We start from the raw sequence: 27,867 nt of genomic DNA, 5'->3' as shown, positions 1-27,867 counted from the left end.
CCCRGTAAAGCCTCAGGCCCTGCTGTTAATTGTTGGTGCTTTCAGGGCTCCTGGCGTGTGCATGCATAATGCATGGCTGGCATGCGGGCAGGCGCTGAAACGCCAGCAGCCGCTGTTGGGAGAGATGGGCTTCAGAGCTGTGGATTTTAGTAAGACTAATAGGTTTAGGGAAATGGCATTTTTCCACTAATTGCTGCTTTTCTTCTGTTTTTTAAAAGGCTGACAATCCTTGCTTAGCACAAAACGCTTTATATTCAGGCTCTTCCCGCCCTGAACAAACGCTGTTGCTGTCGTCTCTTCCTCTTCTCCCTGGTGTGTAGGCATAATGAGGTTTTAGGGCAACCTGGTTTGCATTACTTTAAATGACTTTTCAATACTTTATTTTTTTCTAAGCGTGCCGGTTAGCGCCCTAGGCAGCGAGTGCCCCGTGGTAGGGGCAGCAGCCGTGCAAGCTTCCGCGCTAGGTCCACCATGGCAAGCCCCTTTGGACAGCAGAGCAGCAAGGTGTCGTGCACCCAAATTAATTTTTCCGCACAAAGCGAGGTGCAGGCTTTCRCAGCGGTAGTGGGAGCAATGGATTTCGTCCTACTTGAAAACAGGAGCAGCGCCCGGTAGTCGGGGCGGATGGAGTTTGCTGCAGGCAGCTGCAGTTGCTTGCAGGCAGGCGGGCAGGGCGGCGGTACCGTCAGCCTTGAGGAGCTGCCTTACCTAGGTTTTACTGTGTCGTTGCTCTGGTAACAGCAAGCCTTACACCGTTACGAAGGGAAGCGTGGATTTTTCTTATTCTCTAGACTCCAATCAAAGGGAAATTTCGAGGGTTCTTTCAGCCACTGTTTTTAATGTTAACAGAAGACTTGCTCGTGCATTACCAGGGAGCAAGTTAACCTTTCTCTGGTCTAAAAAGGATTATTTTCTTTAAAAAAAAGGTTAAAAATCAACCTCCCCCACTTTTTTTWAAAAAAATCTTTGGAAGATAAAGATCGGGAGAAGACTTGGTATCTATATTCTAAATGAAAATTGGTTGTTTATACAGTATAAAAYGGGGAGGAAAGAAGTTCACGGGAAGTTCAAAGGCAAGAGGAATTAAACCGTCTTAAAGCCTTCGCGCGTCGTAGCTGCGGCGCTGCTTTACCAGCCCCAGGTCTGAGATGGGWTCCAGGGTCGCTGCGGACCGTCGCGGCGGCCAGGCCTGCGGCTGCGGGGCAGCTGCTGAGAAACCTGGGCTCCGAGTGGCGACTGTGCCTTTCCTGTGAGCCGTTGCGCTGGTACCTCGAGACAGGTGGTCTCCTGGGCAGCTTGGACCGTTATCTTGGAGGCTTTTTGAAAAGAGGACGGGAGCTTGGAAATTGCATAGAGAAATTAATGTGGGTGTGGGGAAGTTCTTGGTGTACGTTAGTGCGGTATCCCAGCACCCCACTTCTGTTTTTTATTGTACTTACCCAAGTAAGGTGTTTTTTACTGCTGCTTCAGTTGAAATCCCTCTTCTCCCCGATATATCTACAGTAAACCGAAACGGCTCCTCAGAGGACTTWCTGTTTTATTTGGAATCAGGACTAGTTAAGTCCCATCTGTCAGGGGCTGGTGTTAAAGCTATGACAGATAAATTTTCTGGGAAAATATATTTTGGTGTTCATATGAATGTTGAATCTGGGGTATCAAAAATTGAATGCCTGGATTAACTATTCATTATCGTTTCTTTTTTCTTGCAGGGAAGCTACCCAGTATGGGAAGATTTCATAAACAAAGCTGGGAAGTTGCAGTCTCAGCTTCGGTAAGTTTTGTGTTGCACGGTCAGGATCCCCTCCAATTCCTTGTGTGTGCAAACAGTGTTAAGAAAACTAGATGCAGCTTCCACCAGGATAATTTGCTTAGCATGCCTCGTAAAATTTTGTGTATTATGTATGCAACACCCATGTATATAATTTCCACATGCTACTGCTGCTGTTTTGATGTATTTTAGAAAAATACATAATGTACCACCATAATAAAAAACATAAATTGAGCTAAATGGCCCAGATCCTGATGGAAAAACATAATTTATTGTTCAATGAACACATGCATTTGAAGTTAGAAGGCATATGTTGTCCTTTTAATAGAAACCAGCTGTATTCTACACTGATAAAAAGAGGCCTCAAAACGTTAGTCTTTGGTAGATTTAGCAACATTTTCTTCTGCCTTAAAAATTAAGGGAATTCCCATGTTGGATCGTTCACTTGTGTTCATTAACACATACTTTATGGGGGTTTATTTTGCAAATAGCATTTTATATAACTTGCACAGACTTATATTAATAAGCACCATACATATCACATTGTGACCAATTCTGTTCCCTCTAGAATTCACTTGTAAAATGTATTTCTGCTGATAAGAATCCAAACTCCATTTTTTCAGTGCTTTCCCCAAACCACAATCTCCACCAGGCTCCCTAGAGCATGCGCATTTTTTCTCAGCAGCAGTGGTGGTAATAGGTATGGTTTTTGGCAGGGTGTTTTGTGGTTCTGTGTTGTTGTGAGCCGTTTCTGAAGAAGTTAGTGTTTAGGCTCATTTGCCCTAAACAGCCAGAACGTGCTGTTCTGCTATGCCGTGTTTAAAATACCACACTTGCATGTGGTTTGTCCTCTTCCAGGAATCCCATCCCATTGAGTGAGTGGGGAGAAAAGGAGGAGGCAGTAGAGGAGGGAAGTGTAGAACTTCCTTAGCCCTTTATACTACCTAACATACGTCTGCTGGGAAAGCRCGAATAATAATTTTATTTTCCTGTGGTGTTGTGTTCAGCGTAGGTCTTTTTCTAGCTTCAGGAATGTGCAAGCAGACGGCCTGAAAACCTGTGGTCAAGGATTTGCTCTTTGCTTGCAGGGAATGCGAGCTTTTTCCCGCTGGTTCCTTTCTGTGTGCTCTGCCTGACAAAGGAGAGCAGATGTCACCTGAGCTGGAACCAGCTCTTCCTGTATCTTCTTACTGGAGAAATGGAACTTTGTTATTAGCAATATAATTAATAATTAACAATGTAGTACATGAATAACAGCATGACCCACAACTCTGGAAGACTAAGTACACAAATACTGTCAAGGAAAATCCTGAAAGAAGATAGCTAGTTCTGGGGCTAAATATTAGTAGTTATCTGGAGAACTGTCAGGTTTTTTGCCTGGGTATATAGGGAGACTTTATGTATCCTCTCAAGCACGTCCCCTCAAGCCTGTTTTTGCAGTCAAATCTTGTGTGGTCCCTAGGCCAGTTATGTCCTCATTATTTTAGCCCATTTGGTGCAAGACTCGGGTAAAATCTGACCTAGTATTGCAGTTCTGTGGTCCTTCCTGGCCGTGGATCAGCCTTCCTGCAGATCTCTTGGGCTCTTTGAGGAAGCCAGAGAACTCTTGAAGCAAAGGAGAAAGGGCCTCCTTCTTCAGGATTTTGCTTGGAGAGACTGACTCTTAGAGCGAGGGGCGGGAATCAGAACTACTGATATAAAAGATGTGTAGGAACAGAACCACGAGCTAACTGCGGTGAGGGCACAGTAGCACTTTAGCTCTGGCCTGGTTTCATTTAAATCGGGTCAGCCAGACTGTAAACCATCAGAAGTCTGGTACCGAGCTGCGGTGCTTAGGGGCTCTAAGGCATACTTATTTAGAGCAACCGCACTGGAAAATTGGAACTCACGTTGGCTCTCCGCTTGAATAGATGTGTGATCTCTAAGCGTTTTTCACGTGTAGAGGGAGAGGGAGGTTAGTGGGGCTGGCAGTTTGGACTGCAGGGTCTCCGAGATGGCTGGCAGARGCTTGGAGGAGCACGAGATTGGAAAGTTTCTTTCAAAGTTGGGGAGCTTTTTCCCTTGTTCCCACCTGCTCACAAACTCCAAAACAGCCTGATTTCCARGAGGTTGTTACTTTCTATTGCGAGRGATGTTGATAATYCTCAAATGAGAAATTCAGGAAARYGTTTGGTCGGGAATCTCGATAAAGGGAAGGTTCTGCATGCTCCTCCTTAAAAAATACATGTTCCTCAGAAATAGCAGTGGCTGTAATTTGTACGCTAATGGGTGCAGTATAATGTGGGTTAGATTTGTTTTTTCACATTTTGACTACTTAATATTAGTTCATCAGAGGGAATCGGCTGGAAGGGGGACGGCTGTGCCCTTTTGAAACAGCACCTGTCCCGCACGATGCACTGTGCAGGACTAGCGGCGCTGCCGCCAAGTCCCCAGCCCTAGCACAAAGCGAGGGAGAGATTAAGATGTGAGGGAAGGAGAARGCGAAATTCAGGCATAAAAGAGGATATTTTCTGTGGCCCCTGCAAGTTCACGCTGGTATTCTTTATAAGTCTAAATGTTTTTTGGCAATAATTAAATAGGCAGCGATGAGACACTGCTAATGTTTTGTTATCTGTATGCATTTCAGGACTACAGTAGTAGCAGCTGCTGCCTTTTTGGATGCCTTTCAGAAAGTGGCTGACATGGCTACTAATACACGTGGTAAGCAGATGTGTCAATATTGAGTTTAACAGAATGCTGTGTGACTTATACCATTTGTCGTAATAAAAATAAAAAATAAAAAAGCCGAACTTGTTACATTGACAAGCAGATCTGGGAGACATCTGTTAGATGGACTTGCACTTGAAAAAGCAGCATGTGAAAAAGGAAATTGTCTTTTCTTTACTGAAAAAAAATGCTGGAAACCTGTAATTTAAATGTGTCATCAATCGTGTGAACAGTTCTTAATTACCATCTGAATTATATGTTGATGAATAATATTTTAGAAAGCAGGATTTACTGAAATCTGTATTCACGGACACTTTTGTACCTTAAGTAAATGTAAAAGCTGTAAGGCTTGATGTTCAGCTGGCATAAATTAATGTAGGGCTGCTGAAGACAGAAGTGCTACCAACTGATGCTGTGGCCTTTGGGGTCTGTAGATAATAACAGCAGTGACCTGCACTTGTCTTTTGGAGGAAAGTCTTTGCTCACACTTTCTTTTTTTCTTTTTTATTTTTTCCTTTTTGAGTCTGACATTACTGATAAAAATTAATTTTCCTGAGCTGTGGGCTTCCCTGGGTAACGGCGTAAGCTCGTTTGTGAGTGGGGAGGCCRGCACAGCGCAGCTGGCGGTCTTTCCAGACTGCGGGGCTGGAAGGAGACAAAAGGCTGCTCCGCTGTGTGCGCAGATGTCCCTGCAGCGGTGGAGCTTTCCCCATGGTCGCTGTGTCCCGCAGGCTCTGCTSGTGGAGAGCGTTTCCAAAGGGAATGCATCAGTGCTGAGCGAGTAGCTTTTGGTCACCTCTAACCTTAGAGGCTCTGGTTTTTATTTTATTTTATTTGGTGCTAGGATATCCTTGGCATTTGACTTGAAGGATTAAAAAAAAAAAAAAAAGTAACCTTGCTAATGTGAACAGTGTGCATTTTCATTATCAGTGTGCGAGCTAAGCCAAGCTGCTATTCCCCCCTGTTGCTGGCTAAGAGGAATAGTAGCAGCTGCTGCAGCAAGTCTTAAACCATAGTATGAGTACAGGGAACAACTTCTCTCTCTCTCTCTCTCTCTCTCTCTCTCTCTCTCTCTCTCTCTCTCTCTCTCTCTCTCTCTCTCTCTCTCTCTCTCTCTCTTTTTTCCTTTTTCGTTCATAAAGGTAATATTTACATTCCAATAAGAAGTTTCTTCATTACGTGTGTACCTTCTGTAAATTATGCAGCATCTACTCATGTAAAATAATAAACACTGCAGAAAGTGGAATAAACTCGGGATAAGACCCAAGGTGAAACTTGTTGGGTTTCTGAAATGTCTTCCTTTTGAGCATGCTCCTTTCTCCTTCCTCTCYCTTCTGCAAAGGGAGAACAAAACAAAACCAAAAATACACAACCAAGAACCTTCACGCTTGTGTTGAGTCCTGGCTGTGCTGGCAGGGCTATAGGACTTGTATTCAGACACCAGAATGATGACAATTCTCTCCTCCTTTCTGACGAAAATGGCTCATGCAGGTTTTGAAGGGTATTTTGCTCTTTCTGCTGTGTTATTTGGAAGAGGTCCAGTGAGCGTCGTGTCTCGTCTCTTATCTCTTAGTGCACATCCCTTACAAAAGGAGCTCTGTAAATCACGGCCAGCCAAATGTGTATAGCTCCTCTGTTCTRTCTTTCTGCCTCCCATGACTGGGAGGATAGAAGGGAATTTTGTTTTTATTTTTAGAAGCTGATGTTCTGGGCGAAGAATCAAAATGCCAAGCTCGTGGTGGTTCTGATGTGCCTCCCAACCCAGCTTCCACTCCTACCCCTTTGCGTGTTAGCACGGAAGTAGCCTCTTGCCTTGGAGCATCCTTGATGTTTTGCATGTGGATCCTTTAACAAATAAAAATCCTTGCTCTGGATAAGGATAAAATCCTGGCGCAAYTGAAGTTGATGGCAAAACTCCTTATGACTTACTAGGGCAAGATTCATTTTAAAAAAGAATGTATTTTGTTGTTAGTATAAAGTAATCTTTAGAAAATAAACAAACTTGATGTTTTTTTCTTCTCTGATGTGAGGATTTTAATGGCTTTTAATTTTCCCTTTGAAGAGTTATCTTAGAAGAATTCTGGGCTAAATTTGATGTGTTACTTWATAGAATATTTTTGGTTGTCTAATCAAACACCTGGGTCAGCTTCAAACTGTTYTGAGGGTGCTCAGTTAACATGTTAACTGAAGTCAGCAAAGTTAATTTACAACCTTTAAGTTCTTTTGCATGGGTACATCCTCTTAAATACACATCCAAATGTTAAAGATAAACTATGAGAGTACAAGATGCACAAGAGTTGTGTAACACTTCCCATGGCAAAGGTAGAGAGGGTAGAGAGATTGTCATTGCATATGTCCCGTGCTGATATGGAGAACTTTGAACTTGGAGAACTTCAGGAAATGCTGAAACGGTTGCCCGTTTCAGTGTTGGTACCCTGTAGGGTGATTGAAGTGTGGTAAAGGTGGGTACTGTAGTTTATTTGTAATAGCTCATAGCTTTATTGAAAATTGACATGTTATTTTAAGAGCCAGTGATGGAGCTYGTGAAAGTGTTTGGTCAAGCAGCAGAAGCACTCTCTGGCTGCTCTGTAATCTGTGCACATCAGCGTTAGCTTTCAAAGAAGAGTGTTTGCGTGGATGTACATGTGCACACACATGCAAGGAGAGAGGGTTACCTTTGCAGATACCACATGCGCAAGGATGAGCGGCAAGAGCCTGTTGCCATCAGCTGCGGTCCTTGTGCCAGTTGATGCCTTTCTCTGCCTTGTGTGCCTCTATCACTTTTTTCCCTCTTGATGTATCTTTCTTTCCATGTAGTTTGCTTCCTTCTAAATCTGTGATAGTAATGATAATGCTTTACATTCACATTCCCATCTGGAGCTCAAATGGAGGGTGTGATAGGAGCTCTGTCTGCMGCAAAACCAGGAGGTCAGATGAGCCAGGTAACCCGTACTTAGCCATATTTTCCTGACATTGTAGCTTTTGAGGTCAGAAAAGTCCCCAGTGTGAAGTAGGCAGCGTATTCTCTTACTTCAACACGCAGAGATAAATTTCCTGACCGATTCTAATCAGGACTTYATATGTGTCCTTAGCTTTCTATCCATTCAGAGATGTGTTAACCTAGAGTTCAGCCTCTCTTTTTCCCTGAGCGTTAACGAGTTCAGTGCTTTTTGCTAGCAACTTGACACAGAAAAGTATGTGGAAAGTAGCCCTGAAAAGTCTGTTGCCAAAAAGTTTTATTTCTGCGGGTCTGGCTYAAGGCTTTCAGTATTTGAGGTCTTGAATGTTTTTATTTGCATCAGTTCTGACTGAGGAATGAAGRACTGACTTGTATCTGATTTTATTTAATAACTGCTTGAGATTTTACACATTAAAGATKGGGTATATTGGAAAACGGGAAGAACTGAGAGTTCCAAACATCATTTACAAACATATTGTGAGTTGTTTTTTGGGCAATATGTTAAAGAACATATGTAAACTGCTTTGTTTATGTATGCTGCTATTTTTCTGCGTTTGCTCAAATGCTCTGCATTTGGATGACCTTCTAGGAAAGCACTAGAATTCACRAACTTGAGAAAGCGGTGAGGAGCAACTATTCTCCTTGTGTTATGAGGGACATTAATGCCAAGACATATGCACTTCTTCATATCTATTTAATATACTGTCAGCCACTTCCATAAAACAAGCAGTCTTGCCTACGTGCGTTTTCACAGGTGTAAATTAAAACTTCTGGAAAGATTATCTAAAAGCTTTGATTTACCCTGAAGCTTAAAATTGATCTTCAAAGTACGATCRTTAATGAGACAGCTGATACCCGCTCTTGTGGGTTTTTTGGTTTTCRTTCATATTGCAGGGTTTTGCATATGCATAGGCGTGTTTGATATTAGCAGACTAATTAAATCATTTTCAAGAGATATACCTCACAGAGCTTTATGCATCCATGATCCAACCATGACCGGTTGGATCATGACACTGAAGTTGCCTTGTAGGCAAGTCCTACTAGAGGTATGTTTTTCTCACCTTTGGAAACTTTGACATACGGCATGCTGCTTGGCGTTATTTATGCTTTCCATCTCCTTCACTTTACGGGTGTCAGTGAGGACTTGGAGGTGATGCTGAGCTTTAAGAGGCTGCAGAAAAGAGCTGGAGGAGATTGCAGCTGAGGGGGGCAAGAGTTTGAGGGCAGGGAGGAGACAGCCGTGGATGGCCAGCGAGCCACGAAGTCGCACTGCGCAGAGCGAGAAGGGAGACGTAGCCCAGGCCCACATGGCAGCGGCAGGGCAACAAAACCAGCCCAGACATCTCACCTTACCCTTGCAAGGTGTAGGATGCATTAGTTTGGGTGAAGTGCTGCGTTAAAGTGTCTGTACCTTCTTCAGGCCCCATTAAGCTTTATCAGCACTCAGCAATGTAAATRTAGTTTAATGCTTTTAGTTATAAAATTAAATCTCATTAATTCATTAATTTCTGTGTAYGTCTGCCTAAGGTAGCTCTTATACTTCAGTGTTTGGCAGTTTCCTTTCATGCTTAACAAAAGTGCTTAAAGTAATAYCTTTGGTGCAGATCTGTGTCTCTACGCAGACCCTGCATCCGTGTTCCTGCAGCTATTGCGTGAGCACACCTTCAGATACCTTGCTCTAGGATGTTTTACTGTTGTCTTGGACAGGAGAAACAGACTGTGTTGGTATGAGTAATTGGTGCGTGAATGGTATGAGTGGCTTTTCCCAAGGTCACAAACTGAGTCCGTCGCAGAGCTGGCATCGGCATCCATGTCTCCCAAACAAGTGTGCTTAGGCCTTCTGGACGGTCCCCTGCTCGCTGAAAGCAGGCGCTGTGCAGCCACAGGGATGAACCTTGGACCTTTGGTGCCACTGCAAAGTAGCGTGGACAATAGTGAAAGGCGATTTCTTCTTTTTCTGCAAAGCACAGTGAGAGGCTAAGGGGAGAAAGGCATTTTCAACTGTCTATAGCAGGACACCAAAAAATATGGGTAACGTTTTCCTAAAATCTTAATACCTGTTTGTGGCTGTGAGCAGGAGCTGTGATAATGATCTCTGCATAAATCCAGAGTGAAAACGAAGCTGGCCACAAGAGGAGAGGGTTCCTCGTTGTCAAACTCTTGTCTTAACTTGTCTTTAACTTCAAATGCTCTCACTCAAATAACGAGACCCTTGTTAGAGCTCCCTGTCGGTTAAGATAAGACTTTGTAATAAGCACTTACTTATTTCTCCCTTGGAGTCTCTGAAATAAGATAATACAGACCAAGCTTTTTCCTTGCAGATTTTAAAATGCAATATAATCAGGAGAAAAATCATTTAAATGAACCATTCAGGCTTCCATTACTTTCATGTAGATGATGTAAAACACAGAATCAATTCAAAACTGTTGGCAGATAACTTTGAAGCTGGATRCCTCTTTACACAATTCATTGCATTTTGAGAAGCAGGACGTGGAAGTGCTTCTTTCCAGCGCTAAAACTACAACGTCACACATGTAAGAGAGGCAGCGCTATTTTGTTCTCTCCATTTCCTCATTCCTCTCTTTCTCTTGGCAYGTAGCAAACGCCAGCGCAAGGCTTTGAGCGAGTACTGCACTCTGAAGGCTGTGCTGCTGACGTGAGCCCTTTGGGCTGGCACAGTCAGAATGGGATGAAAGCTTTCCTGGATGGAATTTAATGTTTATGTTCCTAAATGCATGAAACGTGATCTGATTAGTTTGCTTGTTAACAGCTAGGTTTTATATTTAGGGGATGAAAAGGAAGCCTAGGCAGGGAAGATATTCCCAATGCCTTTTTCTTGGGTGAGTACCTGCATTGCAACGCTAAGGAAATTTGTTTAATTTTGGTTTTCTTTTTCTGGATTGTCAGCAACGTTTGTGTTGCTTTAATGCCTCTAGCTGAGGAGAAATTTCCGGTGTGGTAGATTAAAATAATCACTATAGTAACTTGTGTAGTCAACTAGCCCATGGTGCAGTGCACGATGTGGTATATAAATAAACTGTTTGCTCTACAACTCAACTGTGTTTTTTTTTTCTTTCTTTTTTTTGAGCTTGATGTGCTTTGCTAAGAGTCTGAAGAATTATTAGGAAAGGCATAAGGCAGGTGATTGTGTATGCTGACAAAAAAGAAATGTGAATGCAGGAGCGTAACTTCTGCAAAGGAGAAAAATAAAAGGTTGAGGGGAAGAAGTGCAAATAAGTTGCATCATGCTTCATCCAAGGAGGGGGCAGGTGTATCAAGATGGGAGTGGCTGTTGTGTTTTTTTTCCTGACTAAATGTAAATCTGTGCTATCATATGAGTCAGAAATTTTTGGTGAGTGTGTGGGGAGGAGGAGGAAGAGGAGAAAGTTAATGTTTCATGCATTCAATATTAGGTGTGGGTTTTCCTCTCCCCTTCCTTTAGCATCTGTAGTGCTTTTAGTAGAGGAGAAYATAAGGCCCTGACTTTTTGGCAGGCTGGAGATGGGTAGGTTGATTGCTGTTCTCAGGTGCTGTTTCTGACTCCGTGGTGACTTTGCATCTATGTGGGCATCTTCAGCCAGAGCTTCTACACTTCAGGAAAAAAATACTGGTTTTGAAACTCCAAAGAGCTTTCATGGGCTTAGAAATAGAACTGAACTTTTGATGTCTTAAACATCCAGCCTGAGAAATGATGAGGATAAATCATAAATAGCKCTAAGAATTTCCTTCAGCTAATTTATTAGATGGTAGGTGAGAGGTGAGGAGGCAGAGACATCCTTTAGATAATGAGATGTGGATTTGAAAATGGAGGCTGAGGTTTTGGTCAACGGTTGGTTTTCTCAGTGTAGCACATGTCTGTGGTGGGAGATTCCCCTTCCAGGCTCATTCCAGCAGCCTTTTGATGTGATAAATTGCTGGTTGGCACAGAGCAACAATTTTGTAGTAACCCAACAAGAGAGTTGCTTCAGCTCTTATTTCTTTTTTTATGTCACAGGATGAAGAGTGACAATTGCTGAAGATCCATTTCCASTGCGTTTTATTTAATATTTTATTTGCAGGGGTTTTTCTGCCATTAGATGAAAAGGGAGGTGGAACATCTTGTGGAGGAGTATTAAAAAGTCAGCCCAGATTAAGCGAAGTTTCCTGTGAAGCAGGCAGTACTTGCTGCCTTGTAGTCCTTGTCCACAATATATCTTGGAGGCAGCAGAGCAGTTGCTGTAGATGTTTCTGCTGCCTCATCCCTTGAGCCTTGCAGCTGTCTCAAAATGCGTGTTTGGTTGTTGCCCTCTTCTCGGTCAACCAGGTTGCAGCTTCCACAAGGGATAACTTGTTGGGGAGTGACTGGGCTGCTGCTRGCCACTGCCTTTGTGCAAACTTGTCAGAGCTCTAGGAGGGCCTTGCATTGCCCTGCTGAGGGCCAGGTGGTCACCGAGACCTCACTGTGCCCTGTTGGTAGATCCATTTAAGGCTCCCCAAGTCTATTCCTACCCTTGTTGGACAGAAATCCTGTTTGTTTTTARCAATGTAAAGCATATGCAAAGAGATGTGAAATTACAGGCTCCAACAGACTAGCATTGAGCGAAGTGTCCAGAACAACGGAGCTGTTTAATCGTTAACAAATAAACCCGTGGCATTGCTGTGGCTAACRGATTTTTTTGCTCTCCATAATACCCATCCTGCCAGGTGAATGCTCTTCCATGCACTTTCAGAGGTGTCAGGACAGTGGATCGTATGTGTCTGCTCCACGTGTGTCCATGCAAACTAGCATTCCTACTGTTGGGCAGTTTGCATGGTGATATGATTCAGCTCATGCTTGCATACCTGCTGCTTCCAGGRAAGCAGGACATGTTCATGGTAATAATGAGGTCTTGCTTAAAATAGACCAGCTTCCTTCATTTTTGTTGTCCATCTGTTTGTGCGATGCTTTGTCAGGTGTTGCCAGCACAAATGTTTGACCCTGTTGCTGTTCAAGCTGTTCCCCCTCTTCTCCCTTTCCCCAAATGTTAGTTTTCTTCAGTTGAAGCAGTTTCTAGATCTTTTCATCCCTGGTTGAAGTAGCAAAACCTGTGATGTTGAGTCTTACAGACCTGTTCAGAGAGGGGAGGGGAAAAAAATCTCGTTGGTTCTTGAATTTCATTAGAAAATTCGCGTTGCCCAGGACAAGTAATGTATTGTTCTGTTGTCTTCCTCCTTCACTCTGTGCTTGATGAAGTCCAGCCTGTAGATCTACTTCTGAATGGTTAAAATAAGGCTATTGCCTTGATGTTTCGGCTTCTCAGTGCCCTGCTCTGGTCTCTATGGCTTCTGTAGTGTTTTTTTCCTCCTATAGACCCATCTGTGACTTGCCCTCCGTTCAGCTTGGTTTTGGACAGGATGGAGAAAGAAAGGAAGAGGGGCTATTTCCAGAGGACCTTTGGGTTATGACCTGACCATGTTTCCTGTGAAACACTTGGATTCTGTGTGTACATGTGTATGCTTAAATCTTTGTGCTGCTTTGCTTTTGTTGCTTCTTGGGCTTGTTGGGTATCAGGAGGAGTATTTCCTCATCTAAGGAAGCCACTGAGAAATGGTGCCACCCTTGCAGCAGCAGTCCTCATGCGGGCTCCGCAGGATCCCCTCCGAAAGGAGCAGCAGCGGTGTGCGCGGGAGGGGAGGAGAGCGCGTTCATCGACAAGGTGGTGGTGTCACGGGGCAGAATCGGGCTSGTTTTGTACAGTCGACCCCTGCGACTACTGGGAAATTCTCCTCTCCTGCAGCTTTTATTGCTATGTAAAATAGAAATCTGCATGGTTTCCTACTGTGAGCACCGGTGCTGAGGRGCTGGTTACTATAGTAACTAATTCCAAGGAGCTGGCTGGGACTTGACTTCGGAGCTGGGTTGGAGCCTATTTCAGATTTTGGTGCAACCCCRTGCAAGTATTTGGTTGCAAACAAGAAGGTAGAAGTTGTGGCAGCCGTCGCTACGATAGCGGTACACATGCCTTCAGTGTGCTTTGAGGGCTGAAAACGTGTGTTTTGCAAAATGTAGGAGTTGGACACAGTACCATGAAGAACACCATGGTCGCGGCTGAACTCTGACATCGCTTTGGTCTACTCGGAGTAAGGCACAAGCCCAGGAGTTGGGTGCGTTTTCTCCAAAGAATAATAGTCCTCGCCATGGCCACTGTTCTGTTTTGAAGCAGAAGCGCCGCTGCACGTGAGAAATAACGTTGTTAACACGGCTTTGTCCCCAGGGCCAGCTTCTGCCCCCGCTTTGGCCCAGGTAGGACCGTTAGGTGTGCACGTTATGCACGGGTAAGCAAGGAAGGGGAGTTGGGAAAGGCTGAAGCTTCGTGTGTAGGCTGTGGCGTGCCTGGCAGTTGGRAAGCCTGGGGTTCACAGGTAATGCAGAAAGCGTGATGGGGTCAGGTGTGTAAAAATGCAGCTTAGGTTTCCATTTAGGGTCGCTTTTGCAGCAGGATGTGTCCATGTGATGAGATGCAGAATGGTGGGGTCTCTGCAGCATGGTGCTGGGGAAGGAAACTTCAAAGATGTTTTCTGAAAATTGATGGCTGGGTGAAAAGAGATGGGAGAAGCTCTCAGGTTAGTTCAGCAGCATCAGCTCCATGAGCCGGTATGAGGGCAGCTTTGAACCAGCCACCGTGAGAGCTGCTTCTTGCTCATTTAGTAGTCAAGGATGCTGGAGGCAGCTGGAGAGACTGCGGAGAAGAAATGGATAGTGGCCAAAAAGCCTTTTTTCTTTTTTCTTTTTTTTTTTCTTTCCCATTTCCAGTAATGATGCTTCCGAAACATTTGAATTTGGGCCACGCTATGATAYGGCTAGGTTGACAATTTGAAAAGCGGTATTAGCGTCATAACTCAAAAGATACGTCGCTGAGAAATCATATTCTTCTGTGTGCTTCTGCAGAAGTACAAAATCTCCCTCACAAGCAGGTACTAAGCAGAGTTTGGCAATGAGATCTTAGCTAAGATTTTGTTAAATTTACATAGTATACTGATAAAAGTCTGGAACAGAGTTGTTATAAATTAAACCCAAAGTACATTTACTAAATAAATGTCTAAGCTGCATATTATGGTGGATTATGCCTGATTTTTTGATACTCGTTCACTTTCTACTAGTTYGCAAAATCACTGTAGACCAACAGACCGTGTTTCCCTTTGATGCTGTTGTGAACGTGTATTCCTCTTAAATCTAGGTTATCTCGCATGGAGAGCAGCAGCTCAGTGTGAGTCATAAGAGTTCGAAGGTAAAGAGTTCACGTGCTGCTCTTGTGTAGCTGCCATGTGGGCAGGAGCCTTAGTTTTGGATATAGTCGGGGGAATGTCTGAGCTATTAAGCTGAAATTTAGCTTGCTGCTGGGGAAATGAAGACTGTCACTAGTATGCACCRTGATGCAGAGCCCTTTCCTGACCGCGTGGTTCAGATGCCACCATCTACATTCAAGATGGATAATTGATTTTTACTAACAGGCTTTAATCTTCCTTTGTAAGCTTGAGGACGGCCTAAGTAGGGTCTTACAGACTTCACACGTCTCAAGCTGCATTTTAACAAGGATTTGAGCTATTCTCTCTGGAGCGGCTGCCCACTTTCAGAGCCTCGGTGTTCTTCCCAATATACTTTCTGTGTTGGCAACCTTCCTAATTCAATACGGCTCCCCAAATAAGAGGCTGGGGGAGAGGGAAGCRCTTGGTGTAGGGTGTCAAATAGGGGGATGATAGTGCTGAACTTCCGGYGTGTGTGTAAGGAAAGTGAAGAAAGTGAATGAGACAGAGGTGTAGCGGGACTTTCTTTACCAGCAGAAGCGAGCTTGAAGTGCAGAAGTGAATATTTTAAAACAAATATRCGACCTTTGTTAGAATAGAGCTTTCTTGTTCAGGCTTTGCGTAAGATTTAATAGGCKCTCTCGTAAACAAACTAACGCTTTCAGACACGGCCGCCCATCTGCCCAGCCTGACTATTGCCAAGGGATTTTTGGACTAGACTGGCAAGAAGTCTTTGTCCTTTTCCCTAAAGAGAGGTTGGTTAATGAGGGTTAAAGTATAGTAAGRTTAAAAAGTAAGATTATTCAGTAGTCTTTCCAAATTTGCCTGACTAGCATGATATTTTGMACAATCTCTTGTCTATTGAAAATGGTCAAAGTTTTGACCTCCGTGCCAAGTCTGCCATGATCACGGTGGATGAAATGAGCTATGCTTTGGAGTTAATACTTTACTTCTGTTTACTTCAAGTTAGTCCCAGTTTGATTCTAAGTTATTTTCAGGTGTGGTTTTTACCCTAGAAGGAAGCTGGACACAAATCTGAGCTCTTCAAGTATTCACAGAAAATGAAGAATATATGAGGAGCTTTATTCTGCGGCCTTCTCCTCCTCGCCTTTTTTTTTTTTTTTTTTTTAGGAGAAAAGGTTGTCTTAGATGAAGTGCTTTCGGCATGTAAAAAGGTTCTTGTGACCAATGGGAGCAAGCATTAAACATTAATGATACAGCTTTAAGTTGCATGGAAACAAACTGGGGCAAGTCAGTTCGTTTTACCTTTGATTCACTGCTTCCAGCAGTTAGAAGGAGAAAAGGTTGAATGGACACAAGGCAAATACGAGCTTCTTCCTTTAGTTGTTTCTCATAATGACATATTTTGCCCCAAACGATATTTTCAGTAGGTAGATGCATAAAATGTATGACCTCCAAGTGAGACTCAGATACTTTTTTCTTTTTTTTTTTAAAGCAAGCATGCCAAAAAAAAAACAAAATAGCAATTTACATAATTGCAATAATTTCTTGGTAAAGGGAGATTTAGTTCTTTCTGAACTGAAAATAAAAATAAAGACTTCCAAGAACAGTCTAGGGTTGCAGAGGTTTGAATAACCCCTGGGATGGAGATGTGAAGTGGTAGTCTGACCACAAGTCTTGTGTCTCAAACGTTTCCAGAAGCATCTGGTTAGTGTGACCTTTGTTTATAGCAATTAAGAGTTTCTTCTGATCTTAAAGTCTGTGAAGTTTGTGCAAGTTATTCAAGTACCTGTTATTCTGGGGATCCTACATGAGATGCCATGTGACTTCTGCAAAGTGACTATAATAAAAATGCAGAGTGTGGGACTCCTGCCACCTCGTTCCAGGAGCCTRTTTTTTTGGATAGTGTTTAGAATTGCAGATGTGCCGCTTTGTGTGCCCAAAACTACTTGARTATTAGCAAAGCTAAGTAGGTGGATACGTAGTTCACAGTATTTTGGGGGCACACACCAGCTTGATTTTTACCTCTGCCTCTTTTAAAATAAATAAAAAGTCTGGGGTAGCTGTTGTTTCCTGGTGTTTCATGGGTCTGTCTAGATTTCCCTGTCTGGTTCAGTTAGTTCTGCTTTACAGAGGGCAGCGCTTGTTTTCATTGGAGAGAAACTTGCCTGTGTGTTTTTTGTTTTTAACTTCTGTGGGTTTCCGTGGTTTTTCCTTTCTTTCTGTGGTGGTGCATGTTTCCTGCTGCATTTTCAGCATATTTGCATTAAGTTGGATGACTCATAGACATTTCACTTGAAGAACAGCCTGTTTTGCAGAGGAGCAGCAATAGCGAGAGATGAACAAGATGCAGTATTCTTGGTTAGCTAGGTTTAATGCCACTCAGACACAGTTTCATTAGTCCATCTTTCTTGAGCTCCAAAAACCCCAGGTGCTCTTAATACATACAGACTTTTCTCAGTGATTGTATAGGAAGGATGAAGGCAGACAGACTCGTTCCTCCAATGTAGAGTAGGCATTAAACTAGACAATCTTGAAAACCTTGTTTTTTGAAGCTTCACTTCCCTGTCTGTGTCACTTCAGGTTTTAATTACACAATATTAAAATTTCTTAGATACAATATTTTTAGACAAAGACCTTTACACGCAGCAATGAATGCTTCTCTTGTAGTAATTTACCTCCTGTTTTGTTTTCTGGTTAACTCATTTTGGTTTGCAGTCCTATAGTTAAAGGTGCAACTCTTTTTTTGGGGGGGATATTTTAGAAAAACTCTCTAGGGAGTTTGCAAAGCCATCTCACTACTTTTAGCTAGGGTGAAAACCATTTTACTATTTTTGAGGGTTTTATTAGGTCCAGTCAAGCTGGAGGAGGAGGAGAATTGCTTCAGCAGCAGCTGCATCCATAGGTCACATGGATAAATTCTTAATATAATTTATCAGTTGATCAGATCTGCTTGGGAAAGCTTCTGTGGGACTGCTAAACAGTGATGGCCTAGTATGATTTAAATGTCAGTGAGTCACATTAGTACTGACAAGTGGTCAGGTAGCTTTTGGATGAAAATTAGCTTCTGATCTTTGAAAGAAGTCTCTTGAGGATCATTAATAATTATCTAATGCATATTCAGATTTGTTTTTGTGGTTAAAAGGTGAATTATTCACTGTAGTTCCTTCAAGAGGAAAGATGACAAATGCTACCCAGCTATGAGAAGTGTGCGTTGATGAACAGGGATGAGCGAGTGAGCTGTGGCAGGCACGTGGCTGCTGGTTTAGGGTTTGTGCAAGTAAAGCTCAGGACAGGAAGCCTCTTAGGCTCCTTCTCTCCTTACCTTTTGTTTCTTAGCAAACTGGATGCCCCTGTGTCTTAAAGTCAGAAAACAGCCATTCTTGGCTTGTCTGATCCCTGGTTGTCTGCTTCACCTCAAGACGTGCATGACTTTGGCCATGTGTTACTGACCATGAAGTAAAACTTGCCTGTGATTTGAGTTTCATTTTGCAGTGGCTGGTCTCAGTCTGTGGGAGAAACCATACCAGGGTTTCAAAGCATCATAGTGAGTCACAGCTAATTTTCTTTCTAAGGACCAGAAGAATCATTCGATTATCTAACCTGATGATCTGTGGAGCATTGGTCAGTGCTCAGTCTACTGAAAGCCAGGTTGGGCCAAGCAGTGGCTGCTGCCCTCTAGCAGAGAGTGGCGTGGGAAAGGCAGGGGTTGGGCTATTAAAGATGCATTGGAAAATGCTCTAGCTGCATCTTCTTCGCATGAAGTGTAGGCAAAAAAATTTTAACCAAACCAGTAACCACAAGAAGTCTTGCTTTGGATTACCTTCCCTGACTCAAATCCTAAGCAAAATGCAGACGTTGGTTTGGTGAGGTCTTTCATCTGTGGATTTTGCATAACTTTTGCAGGTGCAAAAGAGAGGGATTGTCCTGGTGCATCCTAGAAGGACAGGAGTGCTTCACTCACTGTGTCACATTTGGTGTCTCAATGCTCACAGAAACTAGTTGTGTCAAACTGTGGCCTGGAATGAAATGCCTTGGCCAGCAATGAGTAGCAAGCTGTTGAGAGAGCTGGTAATTCCTATCTTCCTGCTGTGGCTAGCTGCAAGAGTAAGTAAAAAGTTAGAGATGAGATCACCTTTTATCCTTGCAGGACTTGAAAGGTCTGATTTAGCACTGAGCTTGTGTGGTTCGTGCTGACACTAGTAACTGTCCAGTTCCCTTCAGAATTTGTCAATCCTGCAGGTCTTCCCTTCTCACTTTTTTGTTGTTGGAACGGGACTTAGAAAAAACAAACAAAAAAACCCAAAACACCCTTCCCGCCCCCCCCCCCAAAAAAAACCACCACCAAAAAAAAACCAACAACCAAAAAACTCACTCCCTCCAGCAAATGGTCTTGACCAACTACCCTAAGTTACCTCTTGCAACAGTACCACTACAATTGCGTCGGTGGTGGCATAGTCCATCACCTTGACTTGCTATGGGCAGGTTTCATTAACACCACACAGTGGTGGTGGGTCATTTAGACTTGTGTGTTTTGCTGGTTTTGTCTGTGCCGGGATGAGAAGAGAGGAAAGGTGCAGCTGCAGCAGGGCTCGTGGAAGCTGCCTGTAAGTGTGAGCTTGGCTAGAAGATGCCAGGTTGCTCTCTGGGTTGGTGCTGTGTGACTTTGCAGTCCACCTGCCTGAAAGGAGAGCAAGGATAGAGAATCACGGTGGGCAGTTGAAGATAGCTTTCCTCCCCTTCTGTAGCCTTGCTGTTTAGCCAGAAGCCTGTGAAAGAACATGCAAGAGCTGAAGCTGCGTCAGCTCAGTGAGAGATGACGGTAGGTGGTCCCCTGGCCAGTGCTTTTAATTTTTAAGCTACTTCTCCCTGTGTTGTTTTAAGCATGTTCATCCTCTGCTATCTAGACCATGTGGAGAAACCAAAGAAAGTGCAGGTATAGTTTGGATAAGGTTGTACGAAGAGAAGAACAACCCATTGCTTTGTTTCTTTGGGTGTATATGGTGCCCATTTTTTGTGCTTGTGTTCTGACCTTTTAAAGCTAATCAAATGTGATAGTAACCTTAAGCACTAAAAAAAAAAAAGTGTGATGCTTAGTGTAGTTAAGTCAGTGATGCATCTTTTATGTATTTGAACACCCTAGTTCCAGAATGCTGCCAAATTGTTGTCTGGTATGCAGCAGGTCCGCTCGTTTACAGAACGCCGTGGAGCCGCACAGGCTCCCCCGAACCGTTCGCAGAGTGGTTTATAACGCTGTTAGGCACGTGTTGCCCTGACTGGAGGGGGTGCTTAGCTCCAYGTTTTGGACAGCACAAATAATACTTTCCAGCAGTGGTCGTGAGGATCAGTAGAAGGGGTGTCGAAGAGCGTGTGGGTGCAACACTGTGGCTGAAGGGAAGCCCCTCGTTGGGTGCTCTGAAACGGAGCTGGAGCAGCTCTCGTCCCAAACAGCTTTTGGAGATAACGTGGAGAAAGATCCTTGAATCCTAGCACGCTGGCTTCTCTCTCCTCTCCTCCTTGTTTGCACTACATGGAGGAGCTAGGCATGGAGGGGAGTGGTTTTCTTTTAAGCGTGGAGACATTTGCAAAGCCTTCATTGCTCCTGTAAATGTGGACTGTACAAAAAGAGGCAAGTTATGTTCACTGCTGTCTACTTTGAAACGCTTATTTTTGGAAGTAGAGGATTTGCAAGCAGCTATAAGAGCAGAAGTACAGGGGTAATGCATTACAATCTGTATTTGTCATCCTCATCTAGAGGAAAAAAATGTAGTGTATATTCAGCAATTTCTTTTTTTAATTTGAGAGATGAGATGCTGTTCTCTCCAGYTTGCAGAAAGATGATACTACTTTGTGCAAATTGAAATTTCAACTACTTGGACAAAAGCTATGAGCACTTAMTGTAAACAAGTTACTGTCTTGGTATCTGTGTATCTGTTAGTGGAGTTGATAGGCTAGTTATTTCATAACTGAATTTTACATACTTATGGAGGTAGTCTCACAATTTGTGCAAATCTTTGTTGAATTAAATGATGTATTTTCAACTACTGCTAGATGAGAAAAAGACTTCCTTTTAAAATGGTGAGATTTTTCCATTTAAGAAGACTCAGAAGATTTAACAGATCRTTTGGCAACAGATGCCCAGCAGCTTGTAGCATGCAATTTTGATTTGCGCTCCAGACCACTTCAATTGGATACGTCCACTGTATCTGGAGGAAACAGCCTCAGACCTTGCAGATTCTCTAGTGCTTCTGTGCAGCTGCCAGACTGGGAGGAGATACTTTTATTATTYGGCTTTTGAAATAATATCTTACGGCTACTTTCCTGTGCCGCACATTTAATGTGGAGGTGGTTACTCACTTCAGAGGCTGTGTTTCAGTGATAAGTGCTGTATTTTTGTTATTAAAGCAGTAAGAACTTCACCAGCTAGATCTCTGGTTTATCTTGGATTCCCGTGGCTTGTAACGTCCAGTCTGTTCGGCAGGCTGCTAACTTCATGTATGTTACAGCATAGATGTTACAGCATAGATTCACAAAGGGGCATAAAACTGCTAGTGGTGTTACCTACCATCGCCTGCTGTAAACGGACTGGAAACGAGCTATTCTAAGGTTTCATTGAGAGAACGTATAGCTCCTACGAGTTAGCAGATGGAAATAGCTGGCACGCCACTTTGATAGGTCTGTGGATTAGTGACTAAACCGGAAAATATCCGTGAACTGAGACAGTATGTGAAACCTGGGGGAGCCCAGCGAGCTTGGAAGAAAGGCAACTCTGTGGCTGTTGAATTTGAACCATCATCTTTCTCCAAGAGGAAGGTTTGAGGAGCCACGTAGGGAGTGGATTCCCTTCCACAGTATTCTCCTCTTCTGGCTCTCGGGTCGTCTTTGGCAGTAAATAGTGGTCATCCTAGTGATTAAGGAAGTTTTTCTTACCTGCTGGTTGGATAGAGGTGAAATTGCACACATCTACAGAGCTTTATGTTGCAGGATTGAGGATCTTTGCTTTATTTTAAGCATTTGGGGATGCACTGCAGAAGGACTTAGTGCTAGATCCATGTATTTACCGTCCTTTTGAGCTCTATTGAAGCACTGATTTGGCCAGTTGTTGGCTGGTGGAGCCAATGGAGGGTAGCAGAACGGTCAGGGGAGGTGTGCACCCTGTTTGGTGACTAGGTCTCATCTCTTGTGTAGTGTAATGCTAAATGTTACAAAACCCGGAGTAGGCTAAAATGGGTTCTGGCCAGATGAAGAGCGTGAAAGCTGAGTGATAACACAGTTGCAGGTCGGTTAAGTGGAGGTTAATAATTAACGCTGTATTTTTAATGAACTTTCTGGTTGCAAGACCTTTGAGACAGCTCCTGCATGCTCAGCACTGTGCACGGGGTTGGCCTTGCCTTGGGACAGGAATAATGGCAAGAGATTTTGTTCATAGTACAGTAAAAATTACCGCCTGAATACTTAGCTCTTCTAATTCTGTATTGTAAATGAAAATGTAGGGTTTAGTACAGTAGCATGACTTCTTTTTATCTGTGGATCTTAATGTCTTTTTAAAAGCAGCAGTGTTTTATTTGGATTAAGGTAATGCAAACCACGGCTCTTGCAGGTTTCTGGTAGACATTACTAGTGCAGGCATCCCTAATAGCTCAGTCAAAAAATGCAGGGTCCTCTTTGTAAACCTCCAGAGCAGGTTTATGGGAACTGAACTGAGGCTACTTGTTGATTGCAAAAGCTCTGACAATGTTTAGGTCTTTAATACTGTCATAGTTAAGCTTGAACAGGGTTTTTCTTAACCTCATTTGAATGGAAGTGGGAGAGGAAAGAGAAATGGGAGGGTGTGTTCATGTTTGTGGAGTCAAAAAGTTCTAAGCGTTATATGCCATAAGTCATGTCCCATAACATATGCAGCGTTAAAGTGTAAGGTGGATTTTTGTAGCTGCTGGAATAAGAAACAGCTGAAACCTTCTAAGCTGAATAATAAATTGCATTTCTAAATGGAGTACTTCATAATTAAGGAACTACCCTTGCTAATTTGTACCACTGACTGGAATAAGGACAGTGCRTGGAGAATATATCCCTTAAATAGTGGCAGTTCTGTTTGTAACTGCGGGCTGCCTTGTGATATACTGTGGAATAATCAGTGGAGTGGTCTTGGAAGCTGCGCTGACTYGCTGCTGCTGGCAGGATGGTGGTATCCAGGAGCACTCCAAGGCAAATTCTTGAATTTGTCACAAATTTTGATCCTTCTGATACGTGTTTGCATCTTTCTATGTTTTCAAGTTGGTGGCAAATGTAACTTGTGTGTGTGCAAGGGAGGAGAAAGTGTAGTAAGTGAAGGAGAAATCATAGCGAAGAGGAATTTAAAGGTTGCTTTAAAAAAATACTTTGTCTTCAAATGTAATTGCAGAAAATGTTGCAAGCTTGCAACAAAATCAGAAGGAATTCTACTGCTCCCTCTTCCTTTCGCACATTTAGAAGTTGCGTTGTGGCACAGCAAGTCAATTTTCTGGACCTACTAGCATCTTCGATGTTAGAAACCGTGCTTGTTTTTATATGCTGTGACTTCTGAAGGCTGGATGCCTTGTGTAAAAGTGACATTACTTGCTTTAAAAATAGAACAGAAAACCCCCCTCAACACTTACTGTCTTGCAGCTAACATAAGTGTCAAATGAGAGGCTTGCTGCTAATTCAGACAGCAGTTGTTGCTGTGGTTTAGGCCAGCTGAGAACATGAACAAAATAAATGCTTTTCCAGCTATAGATTTTTTTATTATTATTATTTTGTTGTTGGCTTTGGAATCTCTTCAGACATGATGGTCAGAAAAAATATGGTGCAAGTATKTATGCAGATGCGTATCTTCTACTGTGATGATAATGCAGCAAAGCAAAGTTGGTGCTCTGTGTCTGTCCTGCTGAAAATTTGGAGGCAAAAGTAATTTTTCTTTAGTTCTACTTAAAGTCTTCCAACTCCGTGAATTGATAGCGCACATCTGTGCTGCTCTAAGAACAAGCAAGTATGAAGTCAGAGTCCTCTAAATAGCTTGTAGGCTGGAAACGCTGAAGGCAGCCGCCGTTTCATCTCCTGTGGGCCCTCTTGTCCGCCCCGCTGGAATCTTGGCTTGGGCTCTCCGTGCCGAGCGTCCGCGCTGTCCACATCTGGGCTGCGAATGCCGTCGGAACAGATCTGCTTTAGCTCTTCAGGTCTAATAATAACTTGCAAAAACAAATGCTTTGAGGAGAAGAATGCTTGTGTGGTCTCTAAATGCAGACCAAATTAAGACAAAAAGGAGAATCCTGTAGTATCTAAGGAACCTTAAGCTGATGCTGGATGCCAGGGTTTAGGAAACAGCTCCCCAAAAATGGCAAAACAAATTAAGGGTGTGGGTTTTTTGNNNNCCTCTTCTCTGGAATTGTTAAAGTTCCTTTCCCCCTTCTTTTCTGATATCTGCATATTCTCCCAGAAAATCTGCTCATCTTCAGTGCAGTGTCTATTACGTTAAAAAAAAGCCTATTTCTTTTTGTTTTCTTACTGACATGTTAGATCCTTTTCACTAGCATACGTTTTTGACTGTTCAGCGTTTTCCACTAAGAGGTGAGAGACGAACCATGTTTGGTTGCTGATTACTTTGAGTATACCTGCGTCTTTGAGAAATATCAGTAATCTCTTAAATACTAATACTGCAGGCACAGCAAAACCTCACATTTTAACTATTTAAGTAATATCAAACATGCGCTGCCTTGTGGGAAGAGGAAGAGAAAACTGATGGTTGAACTTTTTTATTTTTAAATGTCCTGAGGTTGTGCTTAATTGTGAAACAGCGACTAAAAAATGAGAGACGGAAGAGCCATCGGCAGCGTTTCCTCGTTCCACGAAGAGGAAGCCTGGCCGTGCAGCTGACCCGGGAGCGCGAGCCAAGAGACGACAAGGGCGTCTCGGCCCCGCAGCCAGCCTGGCTGTGGTCTCCGCAGTGTCTTGGGGGCAGGGGAAGGCAGGGGGGAYGTTTCAGCGTTGAAACTGTTTTGTTGGAAACGAAGCTTCTGATGAAACGCGCAGCAGCTTTAACTTTGCAGCAGCCTCCTTGCAGGTGGCTCCGCTGGCTTGCCTTGAGCGCGAACTCGCTCCTGGTTGCCTGGAGGAAGAGGRAAAGTCTAGCTGGTTTGCAGTCTCTTTTGTATTTAAAAGACATAAATAGCAATAGTTGGAGAAGYATTGTAGAAATAGGCATCAGCTTAAAACGTCTGAGGTATTTTGCTTGCTGCAGTCTTGATACGCACCAAAAACATCTCAGTGATGCAAATTCATGTATCGCCTCACTGAAGTTACTGTGGCTTGCAAAGCAAGTCAGTCTCAGTTGATTTGCATGTCCTTTTTCCTCCTGTTTACTTGTTTTTAAAGGTTAAAATTCAAAAATAAGTCTCAGTGGCACACCCTTGTTTGCTTGGGCAATTTTTAGAGATAAAAATGAACACCCATAAAGAAGCAGTGGTGCCAGATCTGTCATCCTGCATCTCTGGTCCGGAGGGAAAACGCTGTCATTTAGTCTTTGTGGAAGCAGAAGCTCATCACTGTTGTAATTAAAAATACACAAATRTTTTTGACTTCTCTTACCCTCTATCCACACAACAGTACGTGTCCACTCACGTTCAAACTAAYCGATATTTTAAAAATGGAGACAAAATGGGAAATTTCAGAGATCTACATAATGTCACACGTATCTGAAAGAAGTAAGGGTTAAACAGATGTATGAATTTAGTTGTGGCAGGCTTTTTAAGGGATTAAACAAAGGCTTTATTTTTTTTCTGCCTTACTCCTTCAATTACAGTAGCATTTTGAATTTGCAATGAAGTGACCAGATACAAACATATTTATATTTTTCCAGAGGCACACCCCTGCAAAAAAAAGTATATTTGCTATATTTACACACCCACGTATGTATAATAGGTGTCCGCTTTTAGCTCTGGATGCTTGTTGAACAACCTAAAATGAGTTTCTAAAATCTRCGACACATCTGACAACCCAAGCTTGGCTGGAGAGCCACGGCTCAGCTCCTCAGTGCATGACAAAGTGTGTTCACTACGAAACTGCGTGCTGAGGAAAGAAAATTTGAGGGGTTATTTTGAAGGCTGCTTAGCTCAGGAATGCAGCAGGAAARTTCAGTCCTTTCTGTTTGATGTAAAATATGTTAATTTTCAACCTTCTGTAGAATTTGGACTCTTCTTCCCCCCCACCCCCAATATTCTTCTGGATCTGAAATCCTTGATATTTCAGTAAAATAAAGGAAAACTTTSTTTTGAGATTGAGGTTAATGATTTTCCCTTGCTGTTCTTCATATGCTTTTCTTTGGAGCTAGAATTATGCTGGAGTAACATAGCAGACCTGTTAGCATTGCAGCTGGAGGAGGGGGCTGTGATTTAGTCCAGCTTTTGCTGTCATTGTGCATTTTCACGGGTTGCTAACAGAAACCTTTTGACTTCTTCTGCAGAGAAGCAGATTAGCTTCTGTTGCTCCAATTACAAGCTTTATTTTTTCTTTTGAAATACTGCATCATGAAGTTCGGGTTCATGGTCAGGAAAACTTTCTTCCAAAGTCTGAGCATGACATTTTCTTTTCATTCAAAGAGAATAGGCATTGAGTGGATATTAAATCAAGCAGCCTTTGAATACMGAATTAGTCACCCTAGCCTCAAATAGATTGCCACTGGGAAGTTTATTTTTTCTCATTCAATTCTCAAACCTAACCAGTACCTAATAATGGGGCATTAATTCTGGAATATGGAACTCTATTTTTTCCCCCACTAGCATGAATAGGTACACTTGAGTATCATTAATATAATTTGAAACTATTCCAGTAGTGGCTTAAAAAAAAAAAAAGTAATTTTTTTTTGTTGCTCAGTTAACTGATTTGCGAAAGGAGAAGAACTGTCTTCAGAAATTGATAAGTTTTGGAAAGGAGTCTTCTATCTCATGATTTAATTATTGAATATCATTGTAGAAGTCTTTAGCTCTGATGGGGGGATTTTATTTTCTTGCAAATGTTTTTAAGAGGAAAACGAACYGCCGGGTAGCGAAACAGTTCAACAGTGGAACAGGCAGAAGGCATCAATCTGAACATTAGTGCTGAAATCGCATGAAGCGTGTTGCGGGAGATATCCCTTGGATATAGGTAACCCTCACAAACGAAAAGCTGTATCCTGTTGTTGTCAAGCAAGCGTAAGGAAATGCTGCTGGCTTTTACTTAAAGTAGGATTAAAATAGGCTGTATGGCTTCCATAAAAACATGCTGTTTCCCGGCGGCCTTAAATCTGACGCCACAGTGAACAGCGAAACTCTAAAGAATACAAACTTAAAATATTTTACCAAGACTAAAATTCTGACACCCAGCCGTGCTCTTTGTTTCCTCCAGTCTAGTAGGATTTACTTTATATGGTTGAATGTATCCTGATACTCCAACTGCCTGTCTCATTTTTGAAGATTGCTGTCCGCCCCTTAAGGGGCAGCGAGCGTGTTTGATCTAGCCGCTGAAAGGTAGCGCAAGGCACTGCTCTGATTAACTTTAAAAAAGTACACGCATTAAAAGGAACTTGGGCTTTATTTTTCCCAAGCGTGTTCTTACTGAGTGCCTGTGACCTGTGGAGCGTGTGGTTAGTGAGGAACAGAGTTGGTACCGTGGCTTKCTTAAAATGCAGTTTTGGTAAAGCTGTCTGCACTTAAATACTTGTGTGTTCTGTGGAAAGACGCATCTGTGTCTGAATAATTCTCGTGAGATTTGATTCTTGTGGATGTGTTTGCACTTGAGACAGAGAAAGCATCAGGATAGCTAGCACTGGGGTTTATTCCAGRGCTGTTCTTCCTTTGGCTTGCTACCTCAGCAAGAAGTGTAAAAATACTAGTGATAAGGAAGCAAAAATTTTCATAATTCGGTGATTGTACGATACTGCCCTTGTTTTTCTCTTGCTGCTCTGCTTGCCGTGTGAGAGCTCACCGTAAGCTAGGGTGTGCGTTTCTTTTTCCACCTCTCCAGATGTTAGTTTGGGACTGACAGTTCCGTATAGCCGCTCTTAGGAATGACGTAGATTGTACTGACCACATTTAGCAACTGAAAGCATTTCTTTGTGCTTTATAAAGCAGCTTATAAAGTCTTCCTCAAAAGACCTGAAAAGTACTAGCTTGCTTACCTTCGTTGCGGGGAATTGCCATTTTGGCTCCTGTGGTCTTCC

The 27,867-nt window shown here is 42.9% G+C and overlaps 1 protein-coding gene across 1 annotated transcript in view; it reads left to right on the top strand.

Moving 5' to 3' along the window:
* Positions 1-471: 471 nt before the first annotated feature.
* MTSS1 (MTSS I-BAR domain containing 1) overlaps positions 472-27,867 on the top strand; it is a 105,016-nt gene continuing 77,620 nt past the window's right edge. Inside the window, exons 1-3 of the mRNA XM_085300124.1 lie at positions 472-561; positions 1,710-1,771; positions 4,395-4,468. Coding sequence (XP_085156250.1) covers positions 472-561; positions 1,710-1,771; positions 4,395-4,468 — 226 coding nt within the window. The remainder of the gene's footprint in view (positions 562-1,709; positions 1,772-4,394; positions 4,469-27,867) is intronic.

This window comes from Rhea americana, unplaced genomic scaffold, assembly GCF_003343005.1.
Source record: "Rhea americana isolate MKP2758 unplaced genomic scaffold, rheAme1 scaffold_0, whole genome shotgun sequence".
NCBI classification, from domain to species: Eukaryota; Metazoa; Chordata; class Aves; order Rheiformes; family Rheidae; genus Rhea; species Rhea americana.
Note: the sequence above shows the minus strand (reverse complement) of the source record. Positions and strands in the feature narration are given on the sequence as shown.